This window comes from Mercenaria mercenaria, chromosome 2 (genome assembly GCF_021730395.1).
Source record: "Mercenaria mercenaria strain notata chromosome 2, MADL_Memer_1, whole genome shotgun sequence".
NCBI classification, from domain to species: domain Eukaryota; kingdom Metazoa; phylum Mollusca; class Bivalvia; order Venerida; family Veneridae; genus Mercenaria; species Mercenaria mercenaria.
This window is the reverse complement of record NC_069362.1, coordinates 20,714,699-20,731,786: the sequence shown is the minus strand read 5'-3', so window position 1 is coordinate 20,731,786 and position 17,088 is coordinate 20,714,699. Positions and strand designations below refer to the sequence as shown.

The 17,088-nt window shown below is 33.2% G+C and overlaps 1 protein-coding gene across 3 annotated transcripts in view; it reads left to right on the top strand.

Annotated features, from left to right (window-relative positions):
* The window catches only part of LOC123563451 (uncharacterized), a 62,196-nt gene that overhangs the window by 20,195 nt on the left and 24,913 nt on the right, over positions 1 to 17,088 (top strand). For all 3 annotated transcript variants that reach the window (XM_045356279.2, XM_045356281.2, XM_045356280.2), the window contains exon 3: positions 666 to 1,130. In XM_045356279.2, coding sequence (XP_045212214.2) covers positions 666 to 1,130 — 465 coding nt within the window. The remainder of the gene's footprint in view (positions 1 to 665; positions 1,131 to 17,088) is intronic.

Below are 17,088 nucleotides of genomic sequence, written 5' to 3'. Positions count from 1 at the left end.
ATTTTGTGTCTACAACATCAAAGTCATGCATCTAAAAGATTGCCTGTTTGGCAGGGTGATATAACTGTCTCAGACTGAAGAGAAATTTATTCCAGAAAAATCAGTAGAAGGCATAGGTTGTTAAACTAACTGCAAAGGTTCAATTTGACCTAAATATGTCACAACTGAAACTATTGGGTAACAGGGTTACTAAGAATTTATCCTTACTAGGCAAAGGTCAAGGTCATTTGAGTAATTCAGATATGAAATGATAATGGGGTATGAATGTGATAATCTGGGCACTGACATCAGACCAGAAAGAAAATTGTTAAATGCTTAAGTACCTATTTGACGAAAGTACATTGTTTAAGGTGAGAAATGCTTAATTTAACTTACATTTACAATGACATGTTCTTTCTGGTTGGTGCTAGTGACTGTGGATATGAAAGCGATATCTGAAGTTTGAATATATTGGCACTTGCTATAAGGAATTATATGAGATAAGTTTTTACTATTAAAGACTGTCTGACAGACTGTTTTAGATGTGCAGTTAAAATGTGCATCTAAAGGATTTGCATTGTAGGCACCAATATAATTATTAATGGGACTGTCTCGACATATTGAACTAGCACGGAAAATCAAGTATTTCATCGTTATTGATCACTTATCTGTATTCTGTATTGCAGAAATGTCCTTAAAATGGCATACTGAAGGAAGAAATGGATTAAATGCTACAAAGCTGGATAGCAATATGAGAAGACAAAGTGAAACTGAAAGTGAGGAACTCGCTAATTTAGAGGAGAGAAAATTACAAATCGAACTCTGTGGAATGGAGGAGAGAAAATTACAAATTGATGAAGAAGGAAACAGACCCAAAGTGTTAGAAGAGGAAGATAGATATCAACTTCCAGACACACAAAGCCATGAGCTTAATAATTCAGAAAACCGTGATATACATATAACAAGTAGTGCACATGATATAAACAATATGCATAGTCCAATTAGAAGTGCAGCGAGCGAAGGTCCAGGCATGAGATTATCAGACTTGCCAATTCCCTTACATCTGCAGCTAGATAGACAGCGTCAAGAACAGTTGGTTGGTGAACCACAGTTACACGTGCAAGAAATGAGCTCAACAGTTTCTTCACCAGGTAGGTGTAAGGTCTGAATCCGGGGCAACTGGTTCCAACTCACTATACCTTTTATATGCCCAGTAATTATACTGTAAAATATGAGTGTGTGTTCTAGATTTTTGTTGGAATGAAATATTTCTTCTAAGTCATTTCTTTAATCCATTATAATTTATAAGGACAACTTAAAATACAGTGCAAATATCAACATAAATGATAATGCAATATATTTTTTTTTTGCATTTGAGATGTAAGTTCAAATTCATGTCTGATTTGACAATAGTCACAATACTCTTTTGTTAATTAACTATTTTTATGTACAATACAATGATATTCCTGGACAAGTACAGATTTGAAAAACATGTTTGTAGAGCTTTTAGGTGTGTCCAATATGTTTTCTGGATTGGTACAAGTTCAGCTATATCACATATTCTCCAGAAAAACATTGAGATTTACTATTTATTGTATGCTGATTTTTCTCTGTAAAAATGAAGAACATTACAGATGTATATTCAAAGTAACTAAAACATGGTAATGAAAACGTACACAGAAAGAACAGTATATCAAGCATTTATTGTGGTTAAATTTCACCAAAATTTTTATCAGTCAACAACTTCTATTGTTTTGTTGACTAAGGAATTTGTTAGAAAGTTACATTGTCCAATAATAAATATATTGTTTCCAAGTGGGAAATTTATTTGACATTAGACAGTCATATTCACTGATTTGAAGAGAAAAATAGTTATATATAAAGAGAAAAATAGTTATATAAATAATATTGCTTATATCATGTAAAATTATTAAAATGCATTACTCTGTTGCTTATATCAAAGACATGTAAAATAATTAAAATGCATTACTCTGTTGCTTATATCAAAGACATGTAAAATAATTGAAATGCAGCACTCCTATGAATCATTCTGTTACAGAATGTTGTCTTCTGTAGTTATTTCTGCATTTTCATTCTGAATGATTCTGCAAGTCATTGTCATTAAACGATGTCTGCTAGTATTTCCTGAATGATGAAAATAGAAAATAATAACATGACATTTCATAGGGAAATATTTAATATCCTCTTATCAAAAGAGTTCTGTTCATGTAAAACTCACCTGATCCTTTTAAAATAATTATGACATTTAATTTCTGCCAATGCAGAGAATTAAAAAAAGGATTGTGCTATGAAGATACAAAATTAGATACTGTAACAATGCCGATTAATATCACCTGAATGAAGTCAGTATAATTATTATATTGTGCCATATTTCATTTTTCCCGTTTTAATACAATTTTTTTTTGTATCATAAATTAAGGCACATGTTGCAAGTTGTTTTGATAGAAAGGGAATGTATATTTATTGACAGACTTCATATGTGTCAGTGTCACATTAAACTTGTCATTTTGGCCAAGAATAACCAAGATTGTATCTTTTTTTTGAGTCATGTAAGTTATTAAGAGGTACTGAGAGGGAACATGTGTATTTCTGTCTTTTACTTTAATAGTTGATTTATATTTCTTGTTTTATGAACTGCCTTATATGTTATGTTACTATTTTAATGAACATATAAAGCTAGAGGGGATGCATGTCAGGGTATAGAGAAAATACTGTATACAGTGATAATTGAAAAATATTTTTAAACATTTGAGAATTAATTGAAACTGACTAGAATTGTTACTTTGGGAAACATATACATTCAAAACTGTTTTTTTTTTTCTCTTAACCATGACTATTTTATATTCTTACCCAGATATAAATTTATCGAAAGTACTTTTTCAATCTCCGCAGACAGGCTGTGCATTCTTTCAGTATGTAAAGTAGGCTCAGTGCAATTTGTTTTGCATTCCAGTTACTGATTAAAAGGTTATGTAGTCTACATTTTCAAATAGTTTTCATTCCAAGACATAAATGATCAGATCATTTTCACAATAGAATTTGAAGTTCATTCATCAAAGCCTATCTGCTACACAACACATGACTGTAAACAAATTTGTTACTCATCCACTCAGTCATATAGTTTTTTTTGTTTCTTTGTTATTTTGTTTTTGTTCTTTTTATTATATTGATTTTATTATTTTATGATCAAGTTGTCTAATTTTACCTAATTTTCATGATAATACTATCAAAAAAGCTTTTCTCAAGAAGTGCTCATGGTATGCATTTAGGATAGTTAAATATATGGCGTCTGTCTGTACATCATCCACTCATCATTTTTCACATCTTTGGCATGATGCATTTCGGGCTCAAACCCACAACCTCCCACACTTATATAAGCCACTGTACCACTAGGCTGTCAGAGGTGCTATGGCTTCTCGTAGAACCTTGTGGCGATGGATTCTTTCAGATTCAGTCTTTATCAAACTTGGTTTATATAATGTGTTTTGAGGTAAGAGTTTGCTCAAGTGTGATTATGAGCTATGTTGGATCATTATAAGGTCAAGAGTTTTGACCTTTGATTTATAAAAATAAATTCCATATTTAACCATGTTTGCAGTCCAGCACTTTCACAGTGCAAATCCATATCGGCAGACTCTTTGCAAAATCTGCTATATCGCCGGTTTCTTTGCGTTGACGCCGACTATTCTTTGCTATAAACAATGTCCAGTTCGGTAGAGAAGGTGAAAATTCGAACTGCCATCCAATATAATAGGTATGCTGCTCAAAAATAATTAGAGCACAGAACATTAGAATGTCTCTACTATGTATTGTACTGTTTATTTTTTACACACTAGTTACTTCCTTTCTTTGATAATAGTAATATTTTACCAATTAAGATTCAGTCAAGTTTTGTTACAGATCAGATGGGACAGGGTGGTCCTTGATTTGTCAGAAGGGGTGAATTTCACCATTTTTAAACTAGAGCAAAATCAGTTCTTCACCAATCCTAACAGTATGTAGACAGAATGTATTTCCGAAAAAATACTTTGGTCCGGTTGTATTATGGGCCAGATAGGACTGATAATTACAGAGTTATGTACCTTTGGATACTATTTTAATATAAAATGACATCATTTCTCGTACTTACTTGTGAATGATGCCAAGTTAGAGTATGGTTGATATGTGCTCTTGATTTAGCAATGATTGGTAAATAAAATTTTGCACTTTTAGTCATGTATTACAGCACAGACATGTACATTTGTGGATTGTTTCCTGTATGTTTGAGTGTGATGTGCATAAATGGGTCTCTGTGACCTTGAACTTGTTACTTAGAGCAATTCAAATGAGCAGTATAGAGCCGTCATGGCACACTTGTGTTAGAGTATAATATTTTAATCAGGAAAATATTTTTTTCATGCAATTCACTAAATCTGTTGGCAATATTCTTGTTTATTTTCTCTGTAAGAAATGCATTTTAGACCTTGCTTGATGCAAATCTTTCGCAAATCAATTCCAAGAACTCATTGCTGATCAAATTTGAATTGTTGATTTTCTCAATTTCTGGTTATAAGTGATAGTTTTAGCATGTTGTAAAATGCAATCTGTTGCATATAGAGCAGTCGATTGCACAGCAAATTGTAAAAATGCACTTGCACATGCACATGTTCTGTCTGTTGATATGTGTAACAGACTGCCAGTCAAGAGGGTATTGACTGTCTGCACACAAGAAAGACAGAAAAGGTGTCTTATATCCTTGATTCTTATCAGCTTGTATATTTCAAGGGCTTTTCAAAATGACTTTAAGGAATTGGGGAAAGTTACAGATTCATAAGGTATTTTAGACACTATTAGACAATCATGCTTGTTCAGCTTCTCAGGATTATGTTCTGGTATTTATTAATTGCCATCCCTGTCAAAATATATCATGCTGTCCCCAAACCTGCTATCACTGACTTAAGGGTATTAATGCTGTTATCAGTGTTTTAGATTCCTGATTGTATATGTTACCATAGTAATAATGATGCTTATACTGATAATTAGAATTTTGATCCAGTATGTGGACAAAATAAATACTGGAGAAGATATTCAGAAGATGACCAAATACTGTTACCTTTGTTACCAGAAGTGTTAGCCAATGCATGACACCTGTTACAGTAATGACCACATACCTTTATGTCTGCTTTTACCATATATGGTTGCAGCATTTTACACACACCTCTTCTCCCCAAACATCAAACTGCTCTTGGTGCCCACACCGTCACGATCTTACCTTTGTCATGTTGTTCACATTATTCTTTTAACAGAAGTAATTTTGCTGGCAATGTAAGAAATGGTAGTCAGAATCAATATAGAATGAGAAAAGGAATTGTATTTTTCAATAGATAATAAAAACCTAAAATACATTTACTGCATTAACATGTCAGACAGAATTTCTACACATTTATTGCCGTGCCCATTGATGCAGATTATTTTCTTCAAATCTTGAAGTATGGCCAAGAATTATTATACCCCAGATAAAAAGTACATGGAGCCTATCTTAAGGGTCATGCATGTTCATCCTTTGGCCGGTCCTTCTGTTTTGTCTTCTCTGACCGTGTCTTCTAATCCCGGATAGATTTTTCTTAGAACTAGTATCAGTTGTTAACTTCATTAAGACTGCTGCAAACTGCACAACCCAGGTCACCAGGTCAAAGATCAAGCTCCCACTTGGAGGTCAAAGTCAAATAGCTTTATTTTGTGTCCACTGCATAATGTCTAAACCTCTTGGAAAATGTTGGTGTTTTTATATACCTCACCTCTTGAAGGTTAAAGGTAAAATATATTATTATATAATAACTTTGTTTCCTCTCAGTATCTTCTTGATTACTTGGGAGATTTTCATAAAACTAGCATTAGTTTTTAACCTAATCAAGGCGGCATGCAGACCACAAGGCGGAAATAACTTGGTCCAAGGTCAAGGTCACACTTGAAGATCAGATGTCTAATAGCTGAATTTATCATCCGCTTCATGATGTCCAAATGGCTGGGAAGATTGTCAAAAATTAAGATCGGTTCTTTACCTGTGTCCTTACCAAGTTGACATACAGAGCTTGAAACCCAGGTCACTGGATCCAAGGTCAAGGTCATACTTTTAGGTAACATTTCAAAAAGTTCAAATTTTTGCCTGTTCCATATCTTCTTAACAGCTAGGAAGATTTTCAGAAAACTACCATTATTTACCCCATGAAGACCATATGCAGAGCAAACAACCCAGGTTTAAGGTCAAACGTTAAAAGTCAAATGTCAGATAGCTTAAATTTCTGTCCACTCCATATTTTCTAATCTACTTGAATGAATTTCATAAAAAAGCAGTATTATTGTTAACCTTATCCAGATGACATTCAGAGCATATAACCATGGTCATTACGTCCAAGGTCAAGGTCATGCTTGAAATTCAACGGTTATGATCACAGTCATCATTTTACTTTCCCCATACCAAAGCAGCATCTGTGGGTATTAATCGCCTTAAGTGATAGCTCTAGTTGTTATTAATGTCAGTGATGTTACTAAAATTTGCCCTTCTTTTTAGGGTACCATTAATTTTATAAAAAAATAAAGATTCTGGTAGTTATAATTCTTGTTACTATATTATTTGTGTATATAGACCAAAAAGAATGCGAAGGATTATTAATGTGAAGTTACCCTTAACTACAAAAATTATCATGTAGGGTAATTCGTGAAGTCACAGTTCTGTAGCTATTTGTTCATGACCTGATTTTGAAAGAAGAAATAAGACAAATATACAGAATCCAAGTTCCAGCCAAATTTAAGCTAAAATACTGAAAAATGTCAGATGTCAAATTTGAAAATAGATCTGAAATGGTAGCCTTTGAGTGAGGAAAAAAGTCAAGTCTTTTGCTAAATATGTCTGCATTTTTATTCCTTTTGTGGTCTTTGAAGACAGACAGTTTTCTATATTTGATCAAATGATTTCAGGTTTCAAAATATTCTGTCAACTATGGTAGTTATTTATTTTATGTAGGTGAAAAATAGGGAGGATTTCTTTCATAGTTGATTGTGTACTTGAGACATTGACGTAAATGCCGGCAATATATGGTTCAGATAAATGGTCTTTTTTTAAACACCTATTAATGATATTTGAATTGTGTGAAAATAATGCCACGATGGAATTGCGTCATTGCTCTCCATCCCTGATACAGTTGATATTTATGGGCATTGTTAAGAACCCCTCCTTCAAATCAGAATAAAGCTGTAAAATTTGACTTGGAAATAATTCAAAAAAATAGAGGGCACATTAAAATTTTCATTTCAAAATGGATACAATAAGGCCAAAAAACTTTTCCTTAACAGTTATAATGCTGGACACGATTGGTTCTTTGCAAACAATGTAGATCTTATCAGCCTAGCTGCACATCTTTGCAGTCTGTTCAAGATCTGCATTGTTTGCCATTCAGTCAGTATTTTTTTGGTAAGCACCCCTTTTAACAGTCAGATTGAAAGAAAGTCAAGTTCATTATAGAAATTTAGCAGGGTAAGGGTTAAAAGTCCAGATATAGGGCAGGATGACATAATTGTTTTACCTTTGTATATAGAATAGTCTGTATTCAGTATAATATCATGTTGCATGTTTATATGTGAAATATATAGGTTATAAAAAAGTATTTTTCATAGAATTTTGCATTATGCAAATAAATTTATGGGACACCTTTTAACCCATTTCTTTGTGTATAGACAATAACCTATTTCTATAGACAAGAATGGATTTTTAACTGCAGTGTTAGATGTTACCTTTCAAATGTCATGTAAACATCGGCACATAATCGAACTTGTTTGTATTTGTTTGCCTAAATAACACATGAAAGAGAGGTATTTTTGTTGCCTTCCAGACAGATTGTATGTATAAACTGCACCCAGTCTGACCTTACAATCTAATGTGTGCACAATATGCAACACGGTACAATAATTACATGCATCATTATGTTGTCTGACGGCAAGGGGGCGTACTTTATTAGGTTGCTATGGGCGTATTCGTGTAAAATTTATATTTGTTTACAAATGGCCCATTTTAAAATTCTAATCAAGTTTAATGATGCATTAATTATGCAGCATTTAAAAAGATTTTTAAAAATAAATCATTGATGGGATTTCGTATGCTTGTCCGCAGTTACCTGCTGTCTTGAATTACCTGTGGTTACTGATGCTTAAATATTGACTCACAGAGAATCAGCACACATGTACACGACCCACATCCTCAGTCCTATATTATATATCTGCTCAATTAAGATTGATTTGGAATATGTTGATATTAAAATTATTTATTAACCCTTACCATACTGGACATGACCGGTTCTGACTTCACAACCAGTGTAGATCATGATCAACCTGCACGCCCATGCAGTCTGATCATGATCTGCACTGTTCGCTATTCAGCCAGTATCTTTTTTGTAAACTCCCCTTTAAAAAGTTAATGGTACTGCCTAAATTGAAAAATGGACAAGTTCATTATAGAAATTTAGCAAGGTAAGGGTTAAGGTCTTGTAAGTACTGATTGTTTAATTGACTGCAATGTAACTGCATGCACTTAACAATGAAATATACATGAAATTACTTGTCTAATGTAATCGATTTTGTGTCATACCGTACTCATACCTATCAGCAGGTCTACAATGAAGTATGTTAATTCAAGGTGAAAAGTTTTTTTAGCTCATCTGATTTTTTGAAAAAAAATGATGAGTTATTGTCATCACATGAGCGGTTGTCGGCGTCGGTGTCGGTGTCGGCGTTGCCTGGTTAAGTTTTATGTTTAGGTCAGCTTTTCTCCTAAACTATCAAAGCTATTGCTTTGAAACTTGGAATACTTGTTCACCATCATAAGCTGACCCTGTATAGCAAGAAACATAACTCCATCTTGCTTTTTGCAAGATTTATGGCCCCTTTTGTACTTAGAAAATATCAGATTTCTTGGTTAAGTTTTATGTTTAGGTCAACTTTTCTCCCAAACTATCAAAGCTATTGCTTTGAAACTTGGAATACTTGTTCACCATCATAAGCAGACCCTGTACATTAAGAAACATAACTCCATCTTGCTTTTTGCAAGATTTATTGCCCCTTTTGGACTTAGAAAATCAGTTTTCTTGGTTAAGTTTTATGTTTAGGTCAGCTTTTATCCTAAACTATCAAAGCTATTGCTTTAAAACTTGCAACACTTGTTCACCATCATAAGTTGACCCTGTACAGCAAGAAACATAACTCCATCCTGCTTTTTGCAAGATTTATGGCCCCTTTTGTATTTAGAAAATATCAGATTTCTTGGTTAAGTTTTATGTTTAGGTCAACTTTTTCTCTTAAACTATCAAAGCTATTGCTTTGAAACTTGCAACACTTGTTGACCATCATAAGCTGACCCTGTACAGCAAGCAACATAACTCCATCCTGCTTTTTGCAATAATTATTGCCCCTTTTGGACTTAGAAAATCATTTTCTTGGTTGAGTATTATGTTTAAGTCAACTTTTCTCATAAACTATCAAAGCTATTGCTTTAAAACTTGCAACAGTTTTTCACCATCATAAGTGGACACTAAACATCAAGAAACATAACTCTATCCTGCTTTTTGCAAGAATGATGACCCTTTTTAGACTTAGAAAGTCATGGGTAGTACAATATTTCTATTACACAAAAAAAATCAGATGAGCATCAGCACCCGCAAGGCGGTGCTCTTGTTTAAAATTTATCTTGAAATCCTTCCACTTAGTCGAAGTTTACCTTTTGAAAGTGCATCATTTTTGCATTGTATTCATCAGGCTCATTAAAGCTTAATTTGAGTGTTACGCTTAAAAGTGCCTTTGTTAAATGTTTGCTGAACAAAAGAAAATATTACAATTTTGTTCAAAAGTTGTTTACATTGAATAAATTTATTTTTTAGTATGCGTTTTGCATTTATCACAGCTATACTGTCATGTCTCAGTTACTATATTATCATATACATAGGGTAAGAATGATGTTATTTTGTACATAAATTATGCTGTGAGCAAATAAAGTGAAAAATGTTTTAAGAAGTAGCGCAAAATTAAATCATGGAGAAAAATTTAAAAGTTTGGCGGAAATGGATTTGATAATTTTAACCTTGAAATTTATGCATACGTGCAACTGTATCATACTTCCTTTATATTAGGAGATCGGGTGCAAGATAGTAAATTTGAATAGTGTCACCATGAAAGTATGTATGAAGTGGCCTGATAATGTAAGAAAAAAACTGTGTCAGTTTGACAGCTTTTGGTCTAATTAAGTCATGACGTTACGAATATACAATGTTATCTTTGACCCGCATGGAGAGGTTTTCATTTTATGACATGATTATAATAATATTTAGATTACTTACTGAACTTTTTAACCTTTTGAATTTTGAAGCGGTCTTAATAATGGACCAAATAGCAGGTGGCCAAAAGTACAACATGAAATTGTTAAGTTCAAGAATAATGACATTTAAGCTGGAGTTTATCAAAGTTAAAAATGGTGTCGAGCAGTCTTTGTTCTAAATAGTACTGGCTGCCATAAGTTCAGATGCCAGATTATGCAAATGTCCTTAATGGTACAATTTTTAAGGTCTAGTATATATAACATTGCCATTGTTAAATATTTTCTGTTACGTTTTAAATCAATTTTATAATATGGTAATTGCTTTCATTGTTGACCAAAAACCATGACTTAAGCCTTGTTATTAACATGTAACTATTGCTGTCCAACAACTGGTCATGTTCACTCCAGTACAAAAAACTAGGACAGTTTGTAGTGAGCTTTAATGTTTAATTAATATTCTTCAGAAAGTATTTATTAACTCTGACCGAACAAACAAACAAGTACTAGTAAATACAATTTGATTTATTATATTACCTTCTTAAAGATATCGGCTGACAATATAATATGGTTATCATATTAGCTTCCTTTTGCATTTGAACAGGATAGGCTTATCAAAAGTACATTTGTAGATAAACTTTGCAACATGAAACTTTTTCAATGACTTTAGGGAATTTTTAAGCCTAAAAATTTCATTGTTCGATTAACGTCAACTACTGTGACCTAGATGACTTCAAATAGACATAGGTAAAAATCACATAAATATTTATTATCTACGACAACGGAAATCCGGCTTTTGTTAAAAGTCTGTAAACTTAAATTAGTAGGTCACATTTCATTGTCAGGTCCGTGCCTGCTATCATTGAGCTAAAATGGACTGGTAGTGATTGGTTCGGGTGACTGTTATTGTTGACCTTTAGCAACGTACTTGATTCACCCCACTTTAGAAATATGTCACCAATTTACAACGGAGAAATATTATCCCTCGATGGAATCTCTGTAAGGATATTTGTCATGGTTCAGTTTAGAAATAGAAAACCAATTTAGCTCACTGTTTGCACGTAAGGTCGATATTTCTTTTTTCTATAATTGTGACATTCTGTTTAAAAAGGACATTGTGTTAGGTCAGTTATCACTAATAGAATTGTGGGATATGTATCAGTGACGTGGGAGACAAACCTTGATTAACTTCTTGATTGTACATAAAGAAGAATATTCCCTTTTTTTGTCTCGGATCTTAAAGTGAAAGATATTTTTAGCTTCTCTTACCTATATTAAGGGTCAGTATGGGCTATGGTTGTGATTGCATGCTCAATACTTACATGCACTTACTCAGTTCCATTCCCATGAAGCTAGAAAGCAAACTGAAACTTAAAGGTTGATAAAGTAAAAGAAAAAAAAGGCTTGTGTTTAAGTGTGCTTGACATAAGGCAATATGCAAGAAGAGTTATGGTTCTTGGCCTTTTTACTCACCTAATAATAGATGATGAAATACTGTATAACATTTCAAAGCTATACTGTTCAAGAAAAGGAAACATAAACAAAGAAACAGCCAAGATATACCCATTTTCTGTGTTAAAAATGTGCCTTAATTCTGACATAATGCAAGAGAGAGTTATAGTTCTGGTGTAATGAATGAACAGTGAAGTGCACAGTGTCAGAATTGTAGCTCTTACAATTTCCAAGAATAAGTGGACCTGAACAAGTCTAAACCAATGCCAATACCAATGCTGAAACAATACCTTTTTTTTTCTTCAAAAATCAGATAAGCTAAAAATGAAAAAAAAAATGTTTGTTATGTTTTAGTGCTGTTTTAATTGCTATTTAGCAATATCTGTGCTTAAATCAGCACTTTAAGTCAAAAAAACTTTTGTGAAGTAACTTTTACAAGCGACAATTTTGTGAAATTGGACTCATCATATCGAATTTCTAGACTTGAACAAATATATTACAATGATAGGCGTAAACAAACAAAGTCACTAAGTCCCAGTTTTGTGCATATGTGCATGTGAGCATGATAATGTTCTCTATAATTTAAATGCACTTGTGTGTCCTGGTTTAATCTCCTTAATTTATGGATATCATACACAAAGGTTATATTACTTCATAGTCTATGAAATCTAAATGGTGTGCATGTATGCGCCAGACGCAAGCTTGCACGCTAGGAATGGTTTCGTGAAATACTCTTTGGAATCGATTTTAACTACAAAATAGAGGCAAAAAAGTACAGAATACCAAGGTCAAATTGCGTTATGTGGGAATATATAGTCGCTTAATAATTTTACAGCAAAGGTGTCAGTCGGAAGGAGCATATCAAATCTCAGTTGTTATTTCATCTCCCCGAAATTTCACTGTTTATTAGCATATATCTTGACTAAAAGTTAGGCATAATATAGCAAGCATAATGAAGTGTGTTGCAACTCTCTAAGGTCAACGTCACAGACAAGGCTACTTGGGTTATAGGTTTGAAATTTAATTAGGATTACAAGCCATCTAGATTATTGCTCATATTGATACAAAAAAAAAATGTACCGCAGTATTTAGATACCACTTAGATTGTATTCTTCGCTTACTAGTGAGTTTTGGGATTTGTTCAAATCTTCTTATTATTTATTATGATTTCTTCACTTTTTATATGCATGTGAAACAGGATGACTTCTATGTGATCACCTGCAGCTGGAAGCATCCACTAAGTTGTATGCAGTTTATATCCAACATGTTCACCAAATACGGTCACAATGTGTTTGAGCAAAATGTCTTGGCCATATACTCAGAGGTTTTGGAGTTATGGCTGATGAATTATGGTACTAATTATTATTAGAATTGGCAGTGTCTGCACTCAAACTTATCCAGTGTTCATGGGTATAAAATCTCAGCCAAGTTCAATCACCATCTGAATCCTCTAAGATTCCTGGAGTTATGGCTCACAAAATTTTGTAAATCGAGAGAATTGACAGTGTCTGCTGTTTAACTTGAGTATTTTTTATCATATTATTAGTGTTTGCTGTTCTTGGTCACAGTGTTTATTGGCATAACATCAAACAAGGTTGATAATGACAGCTGTATATTCCCAGATACTCTTGAATTGCGGCCCTTGAGTTACTTGAAATTGTGAAAAATGAGTGTCCACTTAATTACTTAAACAATAATTCTTATCCGTGTTCACCAAACTTCTCTTGGTCAAGTTCGATAACCACATGGATAGTTTTTGTTGCTCTGTAGTTACGACGTTGAATTAGTCAAAACTGATAATTGACAAAAGTGGAGTACTTTTAGAAGTGAAAATTAATTTACTGTGATGAGCATATATTTTGACAGTTCGCCACTCTTGGTACTCTTAAATTACAAGTAAAATAAGTTGTTATTCAAAAATACTTCATTGAGATAGGCTAATTACTTCTTACTTGGAAAGACTTGTACAAGGATTAACTGTCATTACCTGGAAATAATTTGCAAAGTCGCATAACAAGTTTTGATATATTAAAACCCCCTTTCTTAACTATGGTAGTCTTCTTACTTAGAGTTTTAATAACTTGAAAGATTTTCTTTCTGAAAGCTTTCTAACAAGATTTTGTGTTCTGTTTCTTGTTTATACCCTCCAGCCTTCCCCAGTTAAATACATTAAAATTCAGATTGAAGACAGATTCAGATTTCCACTGATTGGAATCGCAAAGTTCTTTAAAGGTATTTGACCTAATCTTGTTTGAAAGTTGCAGACACATTTATTGAATTTATTGAATATTAATTTCAGGAGGCCAACTTAACAAGATGGCGTGATTTAAAAAGTAATATATTGTATGATTCCATAATTTTTAGCACTCTGAATTCATGGTCATTGCAAAATCATGACAAAGCTGTTTGGTCCTCAGTTATGATAGGTCAGAAAATAGGTCACAGGGCACACCAAGGGAGATAAATATAGGATATTGATCCAGTTCATGTGTTTTTTGGTTCTATATCACCTTTAAATATATTTGCACATTTATCCATTGAAAGTACATTTTCTTTGCTAGACGGTATGCACATGCGATACAAGTTCACTATTACAACATTTGTCCGTAATGCGTCCTTTGAGATACAGAGGTCACTTGGTACAGACGGATTAACGAGACTCAGTTGACTGTGTTCATTATGAATCACATGTCTTGAACAAGTTAAAGTTTCTTCCTCATTTTTTTATCTATCCATCATTCCAGAACATGATTTTAGACACGTCTTCATTGCATGCTGCGCTATGGAAAAATTTTGGGCAGTCTTTTTTCTCTTGATATGTAAACAGTTCTTTGATTGGTCGGTTTCCTCAAAATGTACACCTTTAATAAAATTGTTTCTACCATTAATGGAGATCATTACTTCCCCTGCAGAAAAATAAATGAAAAAGTATTAGTAACTAACAGAATTGGTTTAGATTTATGAAATATAAATTATTGAAATGCTTTTTTTTTCATGTAATACCACTTTTTCTGTTTGTTAGTGTAAGTTCGACTATACAGTGTTGTCTAACTAAAGTGTCGTCTTATGTGTGGCAATTAAGATAATGCATATTAAAAACAAGCACAGGCCAATCAGATCCATTGATACATACTTACAGGTGCTCCTTGGTTTCGGAACTTTTGGATATAGTTCTGTCCTAGGTTGCATCATTGTGTTATACTTTGTACCAGTGGTGTCAGTCTAAATTTGAGTTGCTGTTGATGGAGGTTTAGTGCCAAATGAAAGTCACCGTATTTATCTACCTGCGTAGGAGTGGCTTTTAGCAATGCTGTCATATCTATTTTAAGCAAGTGTATTTTTGTACAAGAAGGTGAACAGTTACAGACCATAGAGATTTCGCATGAGGAAGTATGTTAAAGGAGTGCCTTCAGAAGTATTTTAGCATGCTGTAATGTTTATTTCTGGCCAGAATTTCCATTTCCTACATGAAACATGTATTATAAATTCCGGTGCATCATACCATGCATTGCACACTTGTAATATTAATTTAGTAATAAAGAAGTAACTTGTCATGAAAGAAATAGCTTACGGTATGCAACTTTTGAACGTAAAAATTCAAAATTTTAAATTAACACTTCTCTGCTAAATTTTTGAGTTTTTGTATTGTGCCAGTTATGATTGAATTTGTGATTTTTATTCAATGCCATCTTACTTGCACAGAATGTTAATAGTAAATTATAAAAAACACCAAATTATGATACTAAGTGATGGTAATGAAGTTGACTCCATTTATGCTGCTTTTGCTGCTGCTCAGATTGGTGATAATGTTGATAAAGATGATGCTATTGCTGATAATGAAAATGACACCAAAACTGGTGTAGGCCACATCAGTGATGCTGCTGGTGATTGTCATCATCATCAAACAGATTTTTCAGATGCTAATAAAAATCACATAAAACTCAGTTTCAAAGCCTTTAAACATGCAATACTTTCATCACAAAGAAATTAGACAGCTCTGATTCTGAGAGTGATTTTTTTCTGTAACAATTTGATAAGAAAGTCTGCAGTGTGATGAGTAAGGAAGTAGTAAATTGTTTCTGTGTCATTCTGTATCATGTTCTGTAAATACCACATGATTCATCAAATATTGACTCAGTGTCTTCTACAACCTCATTAATTACTTTCTTATACACTGGTCAATAAGTTGTCATGGCTGCAGTTTTTATGGGAGGTATATGAATGCTTTGACTTTCATGTCCGTTGTGGTAAAAGTTGCTTAGTTCAAGTTCACTTGATTCTATTTACTGTGGGTTCAAAACACACCAAGTGTGTAGAATTCTTTCATGTGAAGAAGTTATTGACTGGCTTGCAGCAGGTTTGTGGTTGAACCGTTCCTAGTCTACACATATCTATCTCACCTCGGCTTGAAATCATAATTTTTATCCACCAGTTTCCATTACAAGAGGCTTGTGCTTGGTTAGGTTTACAAAGATTGAAGTATGCTGTAAAAGGTGGTCCACCAAGTTCTTTTGCATACTAGACAAAGTTTCTTTTGTTTGACTGAGTGATAACAAACAGTATGGTTTGGTGAGTATAATTCATGGCATTGATTAAGGGTTCAGGAGATGCTCTGATGCTGTATGGAGACCAGCATCTGTTTGATACGTTCTGATAGTTAGAACACTTTTTGTCTGGATTACCAATTCAGTTTTATAACCTGTGAGCCTTGTGCATACAGTTATTGTAGACATCATTGCAGTCTATTGTATAGAGTAACTGTAAAGTGACTGAAAATAGTGCTATGACACGAAATTGAAGGCAATTAATCCTTGTAATCAGAATATAATATGGAGATAATTGAGTCTGTATACATAATCTAGAAAGTTATAACCTACATACTCATTTTGATCTGAAAATATCGGTAATTTTCATCATTAGTGGAGGAAAAACGTCTTGTAATGTAGGTGTTGCATGCAAGGATACAATATTCCTTGTCACAGTGAATCACAGCCAACAACACTTGTGAGTGGTCTTTGACAGTAATGTTACATCATTAATATTCGTAGGGGACTTTCATATTTACCAGGATTTCGTAATCATGACAAACCCCCAAAAACTGAATGATAAAACGTCCATTATTTTAAAATGTCCATTATCTTACAATTTTAATGTTAGGAATTTATATCTGCAGGAAAAAGCTGTTATGACAGTATCCTGATATTTTATGGTAACTAAATTAATGATTCCTGCAGTAACTGTCAGACAAACATAAAGCCCCATCAGTTTGTTATTGTCAGACATACTTATCATATTGTCTG